The 17,254-nt window shown below is 44.9% G+C and overlaps 1 protein-coding gene and 1 non-coding gene across 8 annotated transcripts in view; both read left to right on the top strand.

The window, feature by feature from the left end:
* slc36a4 (solute carrier family 36 member 4) overlaps nt 1-17,254 on the top strand; it is a 237,139-nt gene that overhangs the window by 27,478 nt on the left and 192,407 nt on the right. For all 7 annotated transcript variants that reach the window (XM_029715727.1, XM_029715726.1, XM_029715725.1 and 4 more), the window contains one exon: nt 8,197-8,366. In XM_029715727.1, coding sequence (XP_029571587.1) covers nt 8,197-8,366 — 170 coding nt within the window. The remainder of the gene's footprint in view (nt 1-8,196; nt 8,367-17,254) is intronic.
* trnat-ugu (transfer RNA threonine (anticodon UGU)) lies at nt 2,575-2,650 on the top strand. Its single transcript has one exon. It is a non-coding gene; the product is annotated as a tRNA-Thr (tRNA).

The raw sequence follows: 17,254 nt of genomic DNA, 5'->3' as shown, positions 1-17,254 counted from the left end.
CAACTGTCTTAGGTGTCCCCTTTCCTTTTCCACATCTCCAGTAGGTAGTTGACTTCTGTTAGCTCAAACTATGGTTCCTTCTAGCACTAAAAACTGGGCCAAAGTGCTTTGGTATGCTTCTCACTTACTGACATACCTTTATCTGTACATTCTCCACCTGTCTCTCCAGCACAGAGTTCATAAAACAGAGAACTAGTTCAGCTCCCTGCAGATACTCTTGGCGCTTATGCTAATTGTGTTGGCTAGGCCAGCTAAAGCAACTTTTAGGTGTTTTGGCTTTGGGCTTCAGGGTTTAAAGGAAGGTTATTAAGGTGGGTTGCGGGTTTCTTTCCAAACAATCATCTAAACCCCCTTTAATCCTCACCTTGTCAGAAGATCTCTCTCCCTCCTCTCTCTCAAGGATAAACTAAGACTGTAAGTAAGTATTTTAAGACGGTAGATTAGCGCAAGGCTGTGTGCTGCACCTTTGGATGCCTCTGCTTTTGATTCCAGGGAGTTTATAGGTAGTGTTTGATTCCAGGGAGTTTATAGGTAAGTGTTTGATTCCAGGGAGTTTATAGGTAAGTGTTTGATTCCAGGGAGTTTATAGGTAAGTGTTTGATTCCAGGGAGTTTATAGGTAAGTGTTTGATTCCAGGGAGTTTATAGGTAAGTGTTTGATTCCAGGGAGTTTATAGGTAAGTGTTTGATTCCAGGGAGTTTATAGGTAAGTGTTTGATTCCAGGGAGTTTATAGGTAAGTGTTTGATTCCAGAGAGTTTATAGGTAGTGTTTGACCTCTTACCTCTCACTCTTCCATCAAATCCAGGGCAGTTAGCAGGTGGATACTGGCCGTGGGTGAAAGTCTTTGGTGAATTTGTTAAAGTTTTCTCCTCTGGCTTCGGGGAGAGGGGGAGGGTGAGAAAAGCCCCCCAAAAATGTAGTCCGGCACAGAATAATTGTTCTAATCTTTTTTTAAAGAGAGACCGCTACTCGTGGCTATTGAGACAGGCTCCCTGGTTCTCTTGGCAGGTTATTTGTATACTGTGTAAATAGGCTGTTTTGTGCAGAGAGAGATTTCCATGATTTTGATCTCTCCACTTTCCCTGGGCTTTGCTTTTTACTTGTCCGGAGAAGGCTTTGCTTTTTACTTGTCCGGAGAAGGCTTTGCTTTTTACTTGTCCGGAGAAGGCTTTGCTTTTTACTTGAACGGAGAAGGCTTTGCTTTTTACTTGTCCGGAGAAGGCTTTGCTTTTTACTTGTCCGGAGAAGGCTTTGCTTTTTACTTGTCCGGAGAAGGCTTTGCTTTTTACTTGTCCGGAGAAGGCTTTGCTTTTTACTTGTCCGGAGAAGGCTTTGCTTTTTACTTGTCCGGAGAAGGCGTTGCTTTTTACTTGAACGGAGAAGGCGTTGCTTTTTACTTGTACGGAGAAGGCGTTGCTTTTTACTTGTCCGGAGAAGGCGTTGCTTTTTACTTGAACGGAGAAGGCGTTGCTTTTTACTTGTACGGAGAAGGCGTTGCTTTTTACTTGTACGGAGAAGGCGTTGCTTTTTACTTGTACGGAGAAGGCGTTGCTTTTTACTTGTACGGAGAAGGCGTTGCTTTTTACTTGTACGGAGAAGGCTTTGCTTTTTACTTGTCCGGAGAAGGCGTTGCTTTTTACTTGTCCGGAGAAGGCTTTGCTGCTTATTGGTGTCGTCACTCTACAGTAGATCCAATGTGCAATAGGCAAAAAAGTTTTCCCCTCGGTCTCGTGTCTTAATCTGTTTTCCAGAGGCCCCTTTCTCCTCCGTGGCTCACCTACCTGGATCACCTAATTTCTTTCTCTTTAATGGCAGGTCTAGTATTATCCTATGGCATGCCGGAGACACTTCTTTTGAACTAAAATTCTGAGGCTGAAAGTTCAGCTGGCCAGCCTGATCGATTGAAATACCAGAATGAGAAATGTAGCAGAGGACATAAATATTGCAATTAGGGATGGGGATTCGGCTCTTGCCTCAAACCAGGGTTTTATTGGGCTAGGGGTTTCTTAAAGGGTCTCCCGGGTGTGGAGGCTGACTGTTATGTAATGCTAATTCATACATACACTGTGCTTGGCTCCTCTACCCAGCGCTGCCTGCTTCTCTGCGCAGGAGGTGAGTTCTGCAGTGGGCTGATTGAGCCTTGCTCACTGTAGGTTTCTGTATAAATAGACTCCATCTAATACCCTTGGCCTGGTGGTAGTGTAATAAAGGAAATGTGTATATACATTTTTTTTTTTAAAGTAAAAGTATATTTTTTGCAAAAAATATATGGGGGATTGGAAGTGAGACAATTACATTGGAAGCTACAGTCTATCTGCAATACTAAAACTGATCTACCCACTAAAAAAATTAATATCTAAAAAAATAAAATGCTCTCGGCCAAGTTTGGAGGGTGTTGAAACCACTGGTACACTCGTATGTATTCATACATGAATACATATAGACATACACATGGATACCAACACCCCAAATGCATATGCTGGCGCTCTTACTAATGTAGGCTACTTTCTCTTACTTATCGATATTCATGGACACACACTGTTCAGTAATATACATGGACATGACGTATGTACGGTCCCGTGTAGCTCAGTTGGTAGAGCATGGTGTTTGTAACGCCAGGGTTGTGGGTTCGATTCCCACGGGGGACCAGTACGGGGAATTTTTATTTTTTTAATGAAATGTATGCATTCACTACTGTAAGTCGCTCTGGATAAGAGCGTCTGCTAAATGACTAAAATGTAAATGTTAAATGTACACAAGCACATCCCAAGCTCATTTTGACATGTAGCATAGCATACCCATTTAAACCCAAACAAACTCCAGTCTCCACATATGCAAACACACTTTGTCTCTGTCACACTCTTTGCCCACTCTGCGTCTGTCCTGAGTGATGTATGAACAGATCCACAGCCTCATTTCGCGCGCACACACACGCTATACTCTGGCCCAAGACTAACAGTGGAGAAAATCTGCCTAGGGTGGTGTAATACCATACAGTAATACAATGTAAAGTGATCATGTCTTACTGGTAGCAGGGACCTTTGACCTCTTCTCTCATTGCAAGGGGATTGTGGCCAACCTGAGGTCAGCAGTAGTTAGTTGAGTTCACAACCTTTTGGCATAAACACAAAATGGCTGTTGGGTTGCTGTGGTGCGAGAAAGACGACACAATGACTCAGGTGATTGGCTTAAGGCTGCTACTCCTGATTTGTTGCAATGCGCGGTTGGTGGCAGGTGATTGGCTGAGAGATAATGGCTGGCTAGGCCTCCCTTCCCTACCGATAATCCCATATTGCCCTCTTCATTGCCTTAATACTAAATTGCCATCAATTAACCTTTAATTAACCTTTAATTGATGACAAATTAGTTAGATAGGTCAATGAAGGAGAACTGTTGTAATGACTACAGGCAGAGAGAGAGGCTGTTCTTTAGCGTTATGTGACTGCTTAATCTGCCTGCATATTAGCCGCTCGAGTGCTAAGGTAGTGGGGAGCGAGAGAGCGTGTCTAACCTAAGGGGAGAGGGGGGCTGATGAACGTGATTCGACCTCATTGTTGTGTCGGACGGACGCCTTGAGAAAGAAATTACTTCTCATTTTGATATTCATGGTCAGGTACACATACTTGCGGGAATTAATGATGATTATAACATTTCAGCACTGATAAACTTCAAATAGTTTAGTGTCCTCATTGAATATTTTCTGTCTTTCAACCTCTCAATCTCTGACCTTGTCTCTATATTTGCTTTCATTTTCTCTTTTCTCTTTCTGTTTCTCATTTATCATGCTCCTCTACCCAGTCTACTTCTTATCTTCCCTTTATCTTCCCTTTATCTTCCCTTTATCTTCCCTTTATCGCTCTGTGTCGGTCTCCCTTCGCGTGTCGGTCTCCCTTTGCGTGTCGGTCTCCCTTTGCGTGTCGGTCTCCCTTTGCGTGTCGGTCTCCCTTTGCGTGTCGGTCTCCCTTTGCGTGTCGGTCTCCCTTTGCGTGTCGGTCTCCCTGTGCGTGTCGGTCTCCCTGTGCGTGTCGGTCTCCCTGTGCGTGTGCGTGTCGGTCTCCCTGTCTGTCTGTGGGTCTCTCTGTCTGTGGGTCTCTCTGTCTGTGGGTCTCTCTGTCTGTGGGTCTCTCTGTCTGTGGGTCTCTCTGTCTGTGGGTCTCTCTGTCTGTGCGTCTGTGGGTCTCTCTGTCTGTGCGTCTGTGGGTCTCTATGTCTGTGCGTCTGTGGGTCTCTGTCTGTGCGTCTGTGGGTCTCTATGTCTGTGAGTCTCTCTGTCTGTGGGTCTCTCTCTGTCTGTGGGTCTCTCTCTCTCGGTCTGTCGGTCTGTGTCTCTGGGTCTGTCTTTCTGTCTGTGTCTCTCTGTCTCTGTCTGTCTGGGTCTGTCTGTCTGTCTGGGTCTGTCTGTCTGGGTCTGTCTGTCTGGGTCTGTCTGTCTGGGTCTGTCTGTCTGTCTGGGTCTGTCTGTCTGTCTGGGTCTGTCTGTCTGTCTGTGCGTGTCTCTGTCTGTCTGTGCGTGTCTCTGTCTGTCTGTGCGTGTCTCTGTCTGTCTGGGTCGGTCGGTGTCTATGTCTGTCTGTGTCGTTGTCTGTGCGTGTCGGTCTCCCTGTATGTCTGTCTGGGTCTCTCTGTCTGTGGGTCTCTCTGTCTGTGGGTCTCTCTGTCTGTGGGTCTCTCTGTCTGTGGGTCTCTCTGTCTGTGGGTCTCTCTGTCTGTGCGTCTGTGGGTCTCTCTGTCTGTGGGTCTCTCTGTCTGTGCGTCTGTGGGTCTCTCTGTCTGTGCGTCTGTGGGTCTCTATGTCTGTGCGTCTGTGGGTCTCTGTCTGTGCGTCTGTGGGTCTCTATGTCTGTGAGTCTCTCTGTCTGTGGGTCTCTCTCTCTCTGTCTGTGGGTCTCTCTCTCTCGGTCTGTCGGTCTGTGTCTCTGGGTCTGTCTTTCTGTCTGTGTCTCTCTGTCTCTGTCTGTCTGGGTCTGTCTGGGTCTGTCTGTCTGTCTGGGTCTGTCTGTCTGGGTCTGTCTGTCTGTCTGGGTCTGTCTGTCTGGGTCTGTCTGTCTGGGTCTGTCTGTCTGTCTGGGTCTGTCTGTCTGTCTGGGTCTGTCTGTCTGTCTGTGCGTGTCTCTGTCTGTCTGTGCGTGTCTCTATCTGTCTGTGCGTGTCTCTGTCTGTCTGTGTCGGTCGGTGTCTATGTCTGTCTGTGTCGTTGTCTGTGCGTGTCGGTCTCCCTGTCTGTCTGTCTGGGTCTCTCTGTCTGTGGGTCTCTCTGTCTGTGGGTCTCTCTGTCTGTGGGTCTCTATGTCTGTGGGTCTCTCTGTCTGTGCGTCTCTCTGTCTGTGCGTCTGTGGGTCTCTCTGTCTGTGGGTCTCTCTCTCTCTGTCTGTCGGTCTGTGTCTCTGGGTCTGTCTGTTGTCTGTCTGGGTCTGTCTGTGTCTCTCTGTCTCTGTCTCTGTCTGTCTGTCTGTCTGTCTGTCTGTCTGTCTGTCTGTCTGGGTCTGTGTCTGTCTGTCTGTCTGTCTGTCTGTCTGTCTGTCTGTCTGTCTGTCTGTCTGTCTGTCTGTCTCTGTCTGGGTCTGTCTCTGCGTGTCTTTGTCTGTGTCTGTCTCTGCGTGTCTGTGTCTGTCTGTGTCTGTCTGTGTCTGTCTGTGTCTGTCTGTGTCTGTCTGTGTCGGTCTGTGTCGGTCTGTGTGTGTCTGTCTGTGTCGGTCGGTGTCTATGTCTGTCTATGTCGGTGTCTGTGTCTCTGTCTGTCTCTGTCTGTGTGTGTTTCTGTGTGTGTCTGTGTTTGTTTGTGTCTGTCTGTGTGTGTCTCTCTGTCTGGGTCTCTCTGTCTGGGTCTCTCTGTCTGGGTCTCTGTCTGTGTCTATGTTTCTGTCGGTGTCTGTATGTTTCTGTCGGTGTGTGTGGGTCTGTCTGTCTCTTTCTCTGTCTGTCTTTCTCTGTCTGGGTCTGCTTGTCTGGGTCTGTCTGTCTGGGTCTGTCTGTGTGTGTGTCTGTGTGTCTCTCTGTGTGTGTGTCTTTGTCTGTCTGTGTCTGTATGTTTCTGTCGGTGTGTGTGTGTGTGTGTGTGTCCTTTTTCGGTTTGTCTGTCTGGGTTTTTCTGTCTGTCTCTCTGTCTGTCTGTCTCTGTCTGTCTCTGTCTGTCTGTCTGTCTGTCTGTCTGTCTGGGTCTCTCTGTCTGTCTGGGTCTCTCTGTCTGGGTCATGTCTGTTTATGTCTGTCTGTTTATGTCTGTCTGTCTGTGTCTCTTTCTGTCTGTCTGTGTCTCTTTCTGTCTGTCTGTGTCTCTTTCTGTCTGTCTGTCTGTGTCTCTTTCTGTCTGTCTGTGTCTCTTTCTGTCTGTCTGTCTGTGTCTCTTTCTGTCTGTCTGTCTGTCTGTCTGTCTGTCTGTCTGTGTCTCTGTCTGTCTGTGTCTCTGTCTGTCTGTCTGTGTCTCTGTCTGTCTGTGTCTCTGCCTGTCTGTGTCTCTGCCTGTCTGTGTCTCTGTCTGTCTGTCTGTGTCTCTGTCTGTCTGTCTGTGTCTCTGTCTGTCTGTCTGTGTCTCTCTGTCTGTCTGTCTGTGTCTCTCTGTCTGTCTGTCTGTGTCTCTCTGTCTCTGTCTCTCTGTCTCTCTGTCTCTCTGTCTCTGTCTGTCTGTCTGTCTGTCTGTCTGTCTGTCTGTCTGTGTCTGTCTGTCTCTGTCCCTCTCTCTCCTCCTCTCCTCCATCTCCAGCTCTCTCTCTCTCTCTCTGTCCACATCTATGTCTCTGTATGTGTCTGCTCCTCTCTCATTAGTGGGCTGTTCCCCCGGCTGAGAGGTCAGTGTTATTAGCTTGTTAACTGAACCACCTGTTGTCTGCTGAATGCAGACCAGCTGTCTGCCCAATGCCGCCATCTCACACACCCTGCTTGATGTGGCGGTAAGAAGGCAGGGGCTCCTGGCACTGTGGCTTTGGTCAGGTCTCTTAGATAAGTGGAGTTTTGGCATGTTACTTCTCTGGCTCTGAAGCAACTCAGTCACTGTTGGAGTCTTGGTTGGTTGGCCCTGTTACGGAGTTTGTGGTCTGAGGGCAATGTGTCTGAGATGTTTTGCTGTGAGTGAGGCAAGGTTCTTGGACACATAGCCAAACAGGAGAGGCCCTTGCCAACTTTTTATTGTGATTTAGATGTATCCACTTACTCTGACACCTAAAGATAGGTTCATGTTGGCTGTGTGCTTTCATACATTAGTCTAATAGTGTGTTTTGTATGCATAATCAGTGCATCAGAAATCAGGTCGTTCAAGTGTTCACCATCCCTCTGTGTCTGTTAGCCTTGTTGGTGCTGCAATTGTTCTCAATTCGCTGCCAGACGAAGTCATGAATCACCAAGTCAAACAGCAGTCCGACAACTTATCAGTCGCATCAGGAGGAGAGGTAACAAGCCCCTGTCAAGAACTGATCAGTCACTGCCAAGAAGGGAAGAGGGAAAAAAATACATCTGTTCATTGAATATGTATGTGACTTTGACAGCCAGGTTTAAACCTGTTCAAATGAAACTGTTGTTACCCAAATTAGAAAGCATCTATATTTTCTTGACGTGAGGAGGGGAAGAGAGAGAGGGTGAGAGGGAATAAAAGAAAGAGAGAAAGGGAGGTAGGTAGGTGCGAGTGTCTGGGGATCTAATTATGCCACGGTCTCTATGTGGAGGTTTGGTGATGAATGCCAATCATTAATCCCTCTGCCCAGATCGAGATGTGTTCCCAGGACAGAGAGCGGAGAGCAGTTCCTCAGTCTGTGTGGTATTAGCAGTGATAATGTTTCCTGCCACCCTACCATGTAGCATCCCTACGGGGCACGAGCCAAACGGCAGCACCTAAAACATCCAACACCCACCCTCCCACTCACTCAGCATACCAACTCTCCTCATCCCCAGCAAAAGTCTGATCCCTCCCAAAGCTGAGAGCTTGTTAAATGTCTGGGGTTAACGTAGGTCACCATGTATAATGTAATCACAGACTAGTCCTCCTAGTTGCTCAGTTATCCTTCTCTATGCCAAGGGTTTGTTATTCAACAGAAGGATGATGCTTTTCATCTTTTCGTGGCTTTTTCAGATCTCAATACTTAGTTTTTCGGGGCACTCTTTCCAGGCTTTTATTCAAGATAATGTATTTCTTTGTGTTGTATTACTTTTATTATACAGCATTCCTGTTTTCTTGACAATGTGCTCTCCCTCTGTGTATGTGGCAGGTTCTTCCTCTAGAGAACCAGATGAAGGAACCGAAGCGGTTCCCCACGGCTCTGAACATCGGGATGGGTATCACCATCGTCCTCTACGTTGTCTTGGCAACGCTGGGCTACCTCCACTTTGGTGACGACATCAAAGGAAGCATAACCCTTAACCTTCCTCACAACGCATGGTAAGCCCCGTCACATAAACAGGAACATGGTAGTTCACGGTGTCTGTTAGTAGACACGGTGTAGATGGCTGGCCTTTATAAAGGAGCTTGTTGTAAAGAGACCTAGGAACAACTTGACCTGCTCTGTCTCCCAGTAAAAGGTTTCTCTGATGCTGTAGAATACAGAGAGTTCATGGCGGCCGTCTCTGTAGTATGGTGACGTTATTGTGGGTGTGTGCTGTGTATTTGTGGTCAATGTTCGACTGTGTAGTGTGTGTGTGTGTGGTTACATCATGTTTAATTATGATTTGCGTGTGTGTCAGTATTATATGCTGTCTCCTCTAGACTTGGGCGGTATCCACGTTGTCCTTCCTTCATACCAACCAACATTCGGTAATGCTAAACACAACGGGTGCTTTTCTCAAACCCCACTGAGCCTCTGTAATCCGAGGTAACAATTACATGTACAATTCCATAGCGAATGCTAGCTAAATGCTAACAAGCGCAATGCGATAATGTTATGCAGTCTCTGACAAACTATTTACAGGACAGACATCCCAGCTCATAAACTTATACAAGTATCTCAAAAATGCTACTCACAGTTTTCTGCATGCATAAAACCTATATTAGACAGCAAGGCTCTTGATCCAGGAGGGGATTTGAAGCTAAATGAACAATCCAAATGCACAATTGAAGTACATTTAGCACATTTTAGACAGTTAACTTAATAGGAAGCCTAGCAGTTAAGAGCATTGGGCCAGTAACTGAAAGGTTGCTGGTTTGAATCCTCGAGCCGACTAGGTGAAAAATTTGTCGTTGTGCCCTTATTGCTCCTGTAAGTCGCTCTGGATAAGAGTGTCTGCTAAATGACTAAAATGTAAATGTAAAATAAGATATCTTGTTGGCAAACATCTTAAAGTTGTGATTCCATACTGTAACTAGGTCAACCGGCGCATGCTACACCACAGTGAGTGACTCACAAGGCGCTGGTCTCTCATTGTGTGCTTGTAAACAAACACCACATGACTGGGGACTAATGGTAAGGTTCATCATGTAAAATAATGTGACGGGTGAAATGAAGAACGCAATCTGCTTTATCTTCTAACGTATTATACATGTTGACTGCAGGTATTTACTTAAAAAGGAGCTACAAATATTCACATTTATTAAAAAACTTCAAAGAAATAGTACGGTATTGACTGTATTGATAAACCATCTCCTGGCTATTTTCAAGTTCCCCGGTATACCATCCAAGCCTAGTACTGATGTAGTGTGTGTGTCTCTGATATGTCCTTTTGTCCTCTTCGCTTGAGTTTATGTGAAATGTGGGTGTCAGTTACCATGTTGTATTACTGTAGAGGTCAGCTCAGTGTAACATGACCAGACGAGGTATGTCATGGTGAGTTACCATGTTGTATTACTGTAGAGGTCAGCTCAGTGTAACATGACCAGACGAGGTATGTCATGGTGAGTTACCATGTTGTATTACTGTAGAGGTCAGCTCAGTGTAACATGACCAGACGAGGTATGTCATGGTGAGTTACCATGTTGTATTACTGTAGAGGTCAGCTCAGTGTAACATGACCAGACGAGGTATGTCATGGTGAGTTACCATGTTGTATTACTGTAGAGGTCAGCTCAGTGTAACATGACCAGATGAGGTATGTCATGGTGAGTTACCATGTTGTATTACTGTAGAGGTCTGCAGGGAACTGATTTATTCATCCCGCTCCCACACGCACCTGCAGCCGCACCCCGCCCGCTCCTGGTGGCTTTCTGTCTAACACCCACCCGGTACCGCAATAACTGGTCCGAACCCAACCGCAGTCCCGCAATGTTATTTTAGGTGTATGTGACGCATCTCACTTGCCAGCCGTGGTCCCAGCAATTTTGCTCCCTATAGGCGATATCAAGATGCACAAAAGTAAACTAAGAAATAGGTTAAAACCTGTTTGGGATAGGGGGCAGTATTTTCACGTCCGGATGAAAAGCATGCCCAAAGTAAACTGTCTCCTACTCAGGCCCAGAAGCTAGGATATGCATTTAATGGTAGATTTGGATAGAAAACACTCTAAAGTTTCTAAAACTGTTAAAATAATGTCTGTGAGTATAACAGAACTTATTTGGCAGGCGAAACCCTGAGGACAAACCATCCAGGATTTTTTTTGAGGTGACTCTGTTTTCAATTGGGTTTCTATGGGAACCTAGATTTCTGTGGCACTTGGTTGCAGTTCCTATTGCTTCCACTAGATGTCAACAGTCTTTTTAGAAATGGGTTGATGTTTTTCTTTAGAGAAATGAAGAAGTACGGCTATTCAGAACGAGGGTCCAGCCGAGTGGACTATACTGTTTTGATGTGCGCTCCAGGTCATGCGCTTCATGTTGTTTTTATCCGGTATTGAACACAGTTTATTCCATCTTAAATGTTATCTATTATTTACGTTTTAAATTACCTAAAGTTGAATTAGGAAAGTTGTTTGAAATGTTTGGACAGTGTTTACAGGTAACTTGTAGTCATGCTGGGCGAGTTGGAAACGGTGTTTTTCTGAATCAAACGCGCCAAATAAATTGACATTTATTAATCGAACAAAAGGACCACTTCTGATGTTTAGGAATTAATCGAACAAAAGGACCACTTGTGATGTTTATGGGACATATTGGAGTGTCAACAGAAGAAGTTCTTCAAAGGTAAGGCATGAATTTTATCGTTATTTCTGAGTATTGTGTCGCGCCTGGCGGGTTGAAATGTGATTGTCATGTGTTTGTTTGATGGGGTGCTGTCCTCAGATAATCGCATGGTTTGCTTTCGCCGTAAAGCCTTTTTGAAATCTGACATAATGGCTAGATTAACAAGAAGTTAAGCTTTAATTTTGTGTATTGCATTTGTGAATGTATGATAGTTAAATATTTCGAATAATTCTTTTGAATTTCGCGCTCTGCCATTTCACTGGATGTTGTGGAAACATTCCGCTAGCGGAACCCCTAGCCGTAACAGGTTTTAAATAACCAGAGATTCTCATGTGGCCCATTTATATTAGGCTATAGGTTTTACTGGGCTATATCAGGTAATAGGCTAGACTTAGTTTGAAGAGAGTTGAGTTGGAGAGACTTTTCAGCTACATTTATAGCCTACCTTTTTAGGAGTGGGACAATTTTCAGACTGACAAATATTGGTGATCAGTATTTATTTCTAGGCAATGTAGTAAACTATAGCCTAATCATATATAGCATAGGCTATAGCAGGGGTTCCCAAACTAGGGGTAGTGACCCCATGTGGGGTCACCTCATATGAAAATGGGGTCTAGGGAGAATTTACAGTCATGAAAAAAATTTACAAAAAAATGTGATATTATAATATTGTCTTTATCTCAAAATCATTGTAATGTGGTTAACCTTAAAAATCAAAATTACAATTATTCAATTCTAAAAGATAAAATTCAACCAGAGAGTGCCCTTAGATCATGGGAAAGTGGGGCACTTAAATAATTCCCACGGTGAATGGCTGGGCCCGCTACGCTATGGAACTACACACTATTGCAGAGACTTTGATATTACTGGCCACAATTGATATTGTGAAAACAATGTGTGGGGAGGCAGAGGCACAGAAACTCACATCAATACCTTTGTCAAATAACACTTCATCAAATAATATTTATTTCTAGCAATCAAGAGGAAACTCTGATTGAACGACAAAAAAAATCCCCTGTTTATGCTCTCCAAATGGACGTTAGCTGTCAGGGCCGAGATGCCCATACATTGACATTTGTTATATATACATGTCGGGGGGGGGGGGGGGGGGGTGCTATTCACGAGCACATATTGTTCTGTCTCACGATTCCTGAGCATGAAACGACACAAGGCATGTTCAGTGTGCTACGTGGCTATATTGACGAGAAACGGATTCCATGGGATTGAATGGTGGGCTTTTGCACAGATGTGGCTCCATCTATGGCGGGCAGGCCTCTGCACTCTAAGTGTCCCACATGACTGATCAAATCAAATGTATTTATATAGCCCTTCTTACATCAGCTGATATCTCAAAGTGCTGTACAGAAACCCAGCCTAAAACCCCAAACAGCAAGTAATGCAGGTGTAGAAGCACGGTGGCTAGGAAAACTCAGTAGAAAGGCCAAAACCTAGGAAGAAACCTAGAGAGGAACCAGGCTATGAGGGGTGGCCAGTCCTCTTCTGGCTGTGCCGGGTGGAGATTATAACAGAACATGGCCAAGATGTTCAAATGTTCACAAATGACCAGCATGGTCAAATAATAATAATCACAGTAGTTGTCGAGGGTGCAACAAGTCCGCACCTCAAGAGAAAATGTCAGTTGGCTTTTCATAGCCGATCATTGAGAGTATCTCTACCGCTCCTGCTGTCTCTAGAGAGTTGAAAACAGCAGGTCTGGGACAGGTAGCACGTCCGGTGAACAGGTCAGGGTTCCATAGCCGTAGGCAGAACAGTTGAAACTGGAACAGCAGCACGGCCAGGTGGACTGGGGACAGCAAGGAGTCATCATGCCAGGTAGTCCTGAGGCATGGTCCTAGGGCTCAGGTCCTCCGAGAGAGAGAAAGAGAGAATTAGAGGGAGCATACTTAAATTCACACAGGACACCGGATAAGACAGGAGAAATACTCCAGATATAACAGACTGACCCTAGCCCCCCGACACATAAACTACTGCAGCATAAATACTGGAGGCTGAGACAGGAGGGGTCAGTAGACACTGTGGCCCCATCTGATGATACCCCCGGACAGGGCCAAACAGGCAGGATATAACCCCACCCACTTTGCCAAAGCATAGCCCCCACACCACTAGAGGGAAACCTTCAAACACCAACTTACCATCCTGAGACAAGGCTGAGTATAGCCCACAAAGATCTCCGCCACGGCGCAACCCAAGAGGGGGGCGCCAACCCAGACAGGAGGACCACGTCAGTGACTCAACCCACTCAAGTGACGCACCCCTCCTAGGGACGGTATGGAAGAACATCAGTAAGCCAGTGACTCAGCCCCTGTAATAGGGTTAGAGGCAGAGAATCCCAGTGGAGAGAGGGGAACCGGCCAGGCAGAGACAGCAAGGGCGGATCGTTGCTCCAGAGCCTTTCCGTTCACCTTCACACTCCTGGGCCAGACTACACTCAATCATAGGACCTACTGACGAGATGAGTCTTCAATAAAGACTTAAAGGTTGTGACCGAGTCTGCGCCTCTCACATGGGTAGGCAGACCATTCCATAAAAATTGAGCTTTATTGGAGAAAGCCTGCCTCCAGCTGTTTGCTTAGAAATTCTAGGGATAATTAGGAGGCCTGCGTCTTATGACCGTAGCCTACGTGTATGTATGTATGTATGTACGGCAGGACCAAATCGGAAAGAAAGGTAGGAGCAAGCCCATGTAATTCTTTGTAGGTTAGCAGTAAAACCTTGAAATCAGCCCTTGCCTTAACAGGAAGCCAGTGTATGGTAGCTAGCACTGGAGTAATATGATCATTTTGGTTCTAGTCAGGATTCTAGCAGCCATATTTAGCATTAACTGAAGTTTATTTAGTGCTTAATCCGGGTAGCCGGAAAGTAGAGCATTGCAGTAGTCCAACCTAGAAGTAACAAAAGCATGGATATATTTTTCTGCATCATTTTTGGACAGAAAGTTTCTGATTTTTGCAATGTTACGTAGATGGAAAAAACTGTCCTTGAAACAGTCTTGTTATGTTCTTCAAAAGAGAGATCAGGGTCCAGAGTAACACCGAGGTCCTTCAGTTTTATTTGAGATGACTGTACAACCATCAAGATTAATTGTCAGATTCAACAGAATCTCTTTGTTTCTTGGGACCTAGAACAAGCATCTCTGTTTTGTCCGAGTTTAAAAGTAGAAAGTTTGCAGCCATCCACTTCCTTATGTCTGAGACACAGGCTTCTAGCGAGGGCAATTTTGGGGCTTCACCATGTTTCATTGAAATGTACAGCTGTGTGTCATCCGCATAGCAGTGAAATTTAACATTATGTTTTCGAATGACATCCCCAAGAGGTAAAATATATAGTGAAAACAATAGTGGTCCTAAAACGGAACCTTGAGGAACACCGAAATGTACAGTTGATTTGTCAGAGGACAAACCATTCTCAGAGACAAACTGATATCTTTCCCCACAGATAAGATCTAAACCAGGCCAGAACTTGTCCATGTAGACCAATTTGGGTTTCCAATCTCTCCAAAAGAATGTGGTGATCGATGGTATCAAAAGCAGCACTAAGATCTAGGAGCACGAAGACAGATGCAAAGCCTCAGTCTGATGCCATTAAAAGGTCATTTACCACCTTCACAAGTGCAGTCTCAGTGCTATGACGGGGTCTAAAACCAGACTGAAGCGTTTCGTACACATTGTTTGTCTTTAGGAAGGCAGTGATTTGCTGCGCAACAGCTTTTTCAAACATTTTTGAGAGGAATGGAAGATTCGATATAGGCCGATTTTTAGTTTGATATTTTCTGGGTCAAGATTTGGCTTTTTCAAGAGAGGCTTTATTACTGCCACTTTTTAGTGAGTTTGGTACACATCCGGTGGATAGAAAGCCGTTTATTATGTTCAACATAGGAGGGCCAAGCACAGGAAGCAGCTCTTTCAGTAGTTTAGTTGGAATAGGGTCCAGTATGCAGCCTGCCGGTTTAGAGGCCATGATTATTTTCATCATTGTGTCAAGAGATATAGTACTAAAACACTTGAGTGTCTCCCTTGATCCTAGGTCCTGGCAGAGTTGTGCAGACTCAGGACAACGGCGCTTTGGAGGACTACGCAGATTTAAAGAGGAGTCCGTAATTTGCTTTCTAATGATCATGATCTTTTCCTCAAAGAAGTTCATGAATTTATTACTGCTGAAGTGAAAGCCATCCTCTCTTGGGGAATGCTGCTTTTTAGTTAGCTTTACGACAGTATCAAAAATACATTTTGGATTGTTCTTATTTTCCTCAATTAAGTTGGAAAAATAGGATGATCGAGCAGCAGTGAGGGCTCTTCGATACTGCACGGTGCTGTCTTTCCAAGCTAGTCGGAAGACTTCCAGTTTGGTGTGGCGCCATTTCCGTTCCAATTTTCTGGAAGCTTGCTTCAGAGCTCGTGTATTTTCTGAATACCAGGGAGCTAGTTTATTATGATAAATGTTTTTTGTTTTTAGGGGTGCAACTGCAACTAGGGTATTGCGCGAGGTTAAATTCAGTTCCTCAGTTAGGTGGTTAAATGATTTTTGTCTTCTGACGTCCTTGGGTTGGCAGAGGGCGTCTGGAAGGGCATCAAGGAGTCTTTGGGTTGTCTGAGAATTTATAGCACGGCTTTTGATGCTACTTGGTTGGGGTCTGAGCAGATTATTTGTTGCGATTGCAAACGTAATAAAATGGTGGTCCGATAGTCCAGGATTATGGGGAAAAACATTAAGATCCACAACATTTATTCCACGGGGCAAAAACTAGGTCCAGAGTATGACTGTGGCAGTGAGTAGGTCCAGTGATGACTGCTCACCTCCAACGCTTGGAAGAGCACTTTGGGAACTACTACCCAATCTGTTTGACTGTGATCCTGATGCTGGTAATTGAAATTTAACTGCGAATTGAAGTGTCATGTGACCGAATGCATTCACGGGTCACAACAGAGGAGTTTTGGTTTATGGCTCAAAGGGAATACCCTGCTGCCTCTCTCTGAGCATAAATGCCACGTTTAAAACAGCCGGGAACTTGGAAGTCGGAAATTGCATGCCTTCCCGCTGTGGACGTCTATTTCAGCTCCATTTTGCGCTCCTCTGAGACAAGCATGGAGAAACTAAAATGTTCAATTATATTCTTAAGATATATTTATTTTTTTCATTTTTATTTCACCTTTATTTAACCAGGTAGGCAAGTTGAGAACAAGTTCTCATTTACAATTGCGACCTGGCCAAGATAAAGCAAAGCAGTTCGACAACATACAACAACACAGAGTTACACATGGAATAAAACAACATACAATCAATGATGCAGTAGAAAAAAATAAGACTATATACAATGTGAGCAAATGATGTGAGATAAGGGAGGTAAAGGCAAAAAAGGCCATGGTGGCAAAGTAAATAAAGTATAGCAAGAAAAACACTGGAATGGTAGATTTGTAGTTTGAAGAAAGTTCAAAGTTAAAATATAAATAATATGGTGCAAAGGAGCAAAGTAAATCAAATAAATAAATACAGTAGGGGAAGAGGTAGTAGTTTGGGCTAAATTATAGATGGGCTATGTACAGGTGCAGTGATCTGTGAGCTGCTCTGACAGCTGGTGCTTAAAGCTAGTGAGGGAGATAAGTGTTTCCAGTTTCATAGATTTTTGTAGTTCGTTCCAGTCATTGGCAGCAGAGAACTGGAAGGAGAGACGACCAAAGGAGGAGTTGGCTTTAGGGGTGACCAGAGAGATATACCTGCTGGAGCGCGTGCTACAGGTGGGTGCTGCTATGGTGACCAGTGAGCGGAGATAAGGAGGGACTTTACCTAGCAGGGTCTTGTAGATGACCTGGAGCCAATGTGTTTGGCGACGATTATGAAGCGAAGGCCAGCCAACGAGAGCGTACAGGTCGCAGTGGTGGGTAGTATATGGGGCTTTGGTGACAAAACGGATGGCACTGTGATAGACTGCATCCAGCTTGTTGAGTAGGGTATTGGAGGCTATTTTGTAAATGACATCGTCGAAGTCGAGGATTGGTAGGATGGTCAGTTTTACGAGGGTATGTTTGGCAGTATGAGTGAAGGATGCTTTGTTGCGAAATAGGAAGCCAATTCTAGATTTCACTTTGGATTGGAGATGATTGATGTGAGTCTGGAAGGAGAGTTTACAGTCTAACCAGACACCTAGGTATTTGTAGTTGTCCACAAATTCTAAGTTAGAACCGTCCAGAGAAGTTATGCTGGAC

This window comes from Salmo trutta, chromosome 26 (genome assembly GCF_901001165.1).
Source record: "Salmo trutta chromosome 26, fSalTru1.1, whole genome shotgun sequence".
Taxonomy (NCBI): domain Eukaryota; kingdom Metazoa; phylum Chordata; class Actinopteri; order Salmoniformes; family Salmonidae; genus Salmo; species Salmo trutta.
This window is presented reverse-complemented; position numbering and strand designations above follow the sequence as displayed.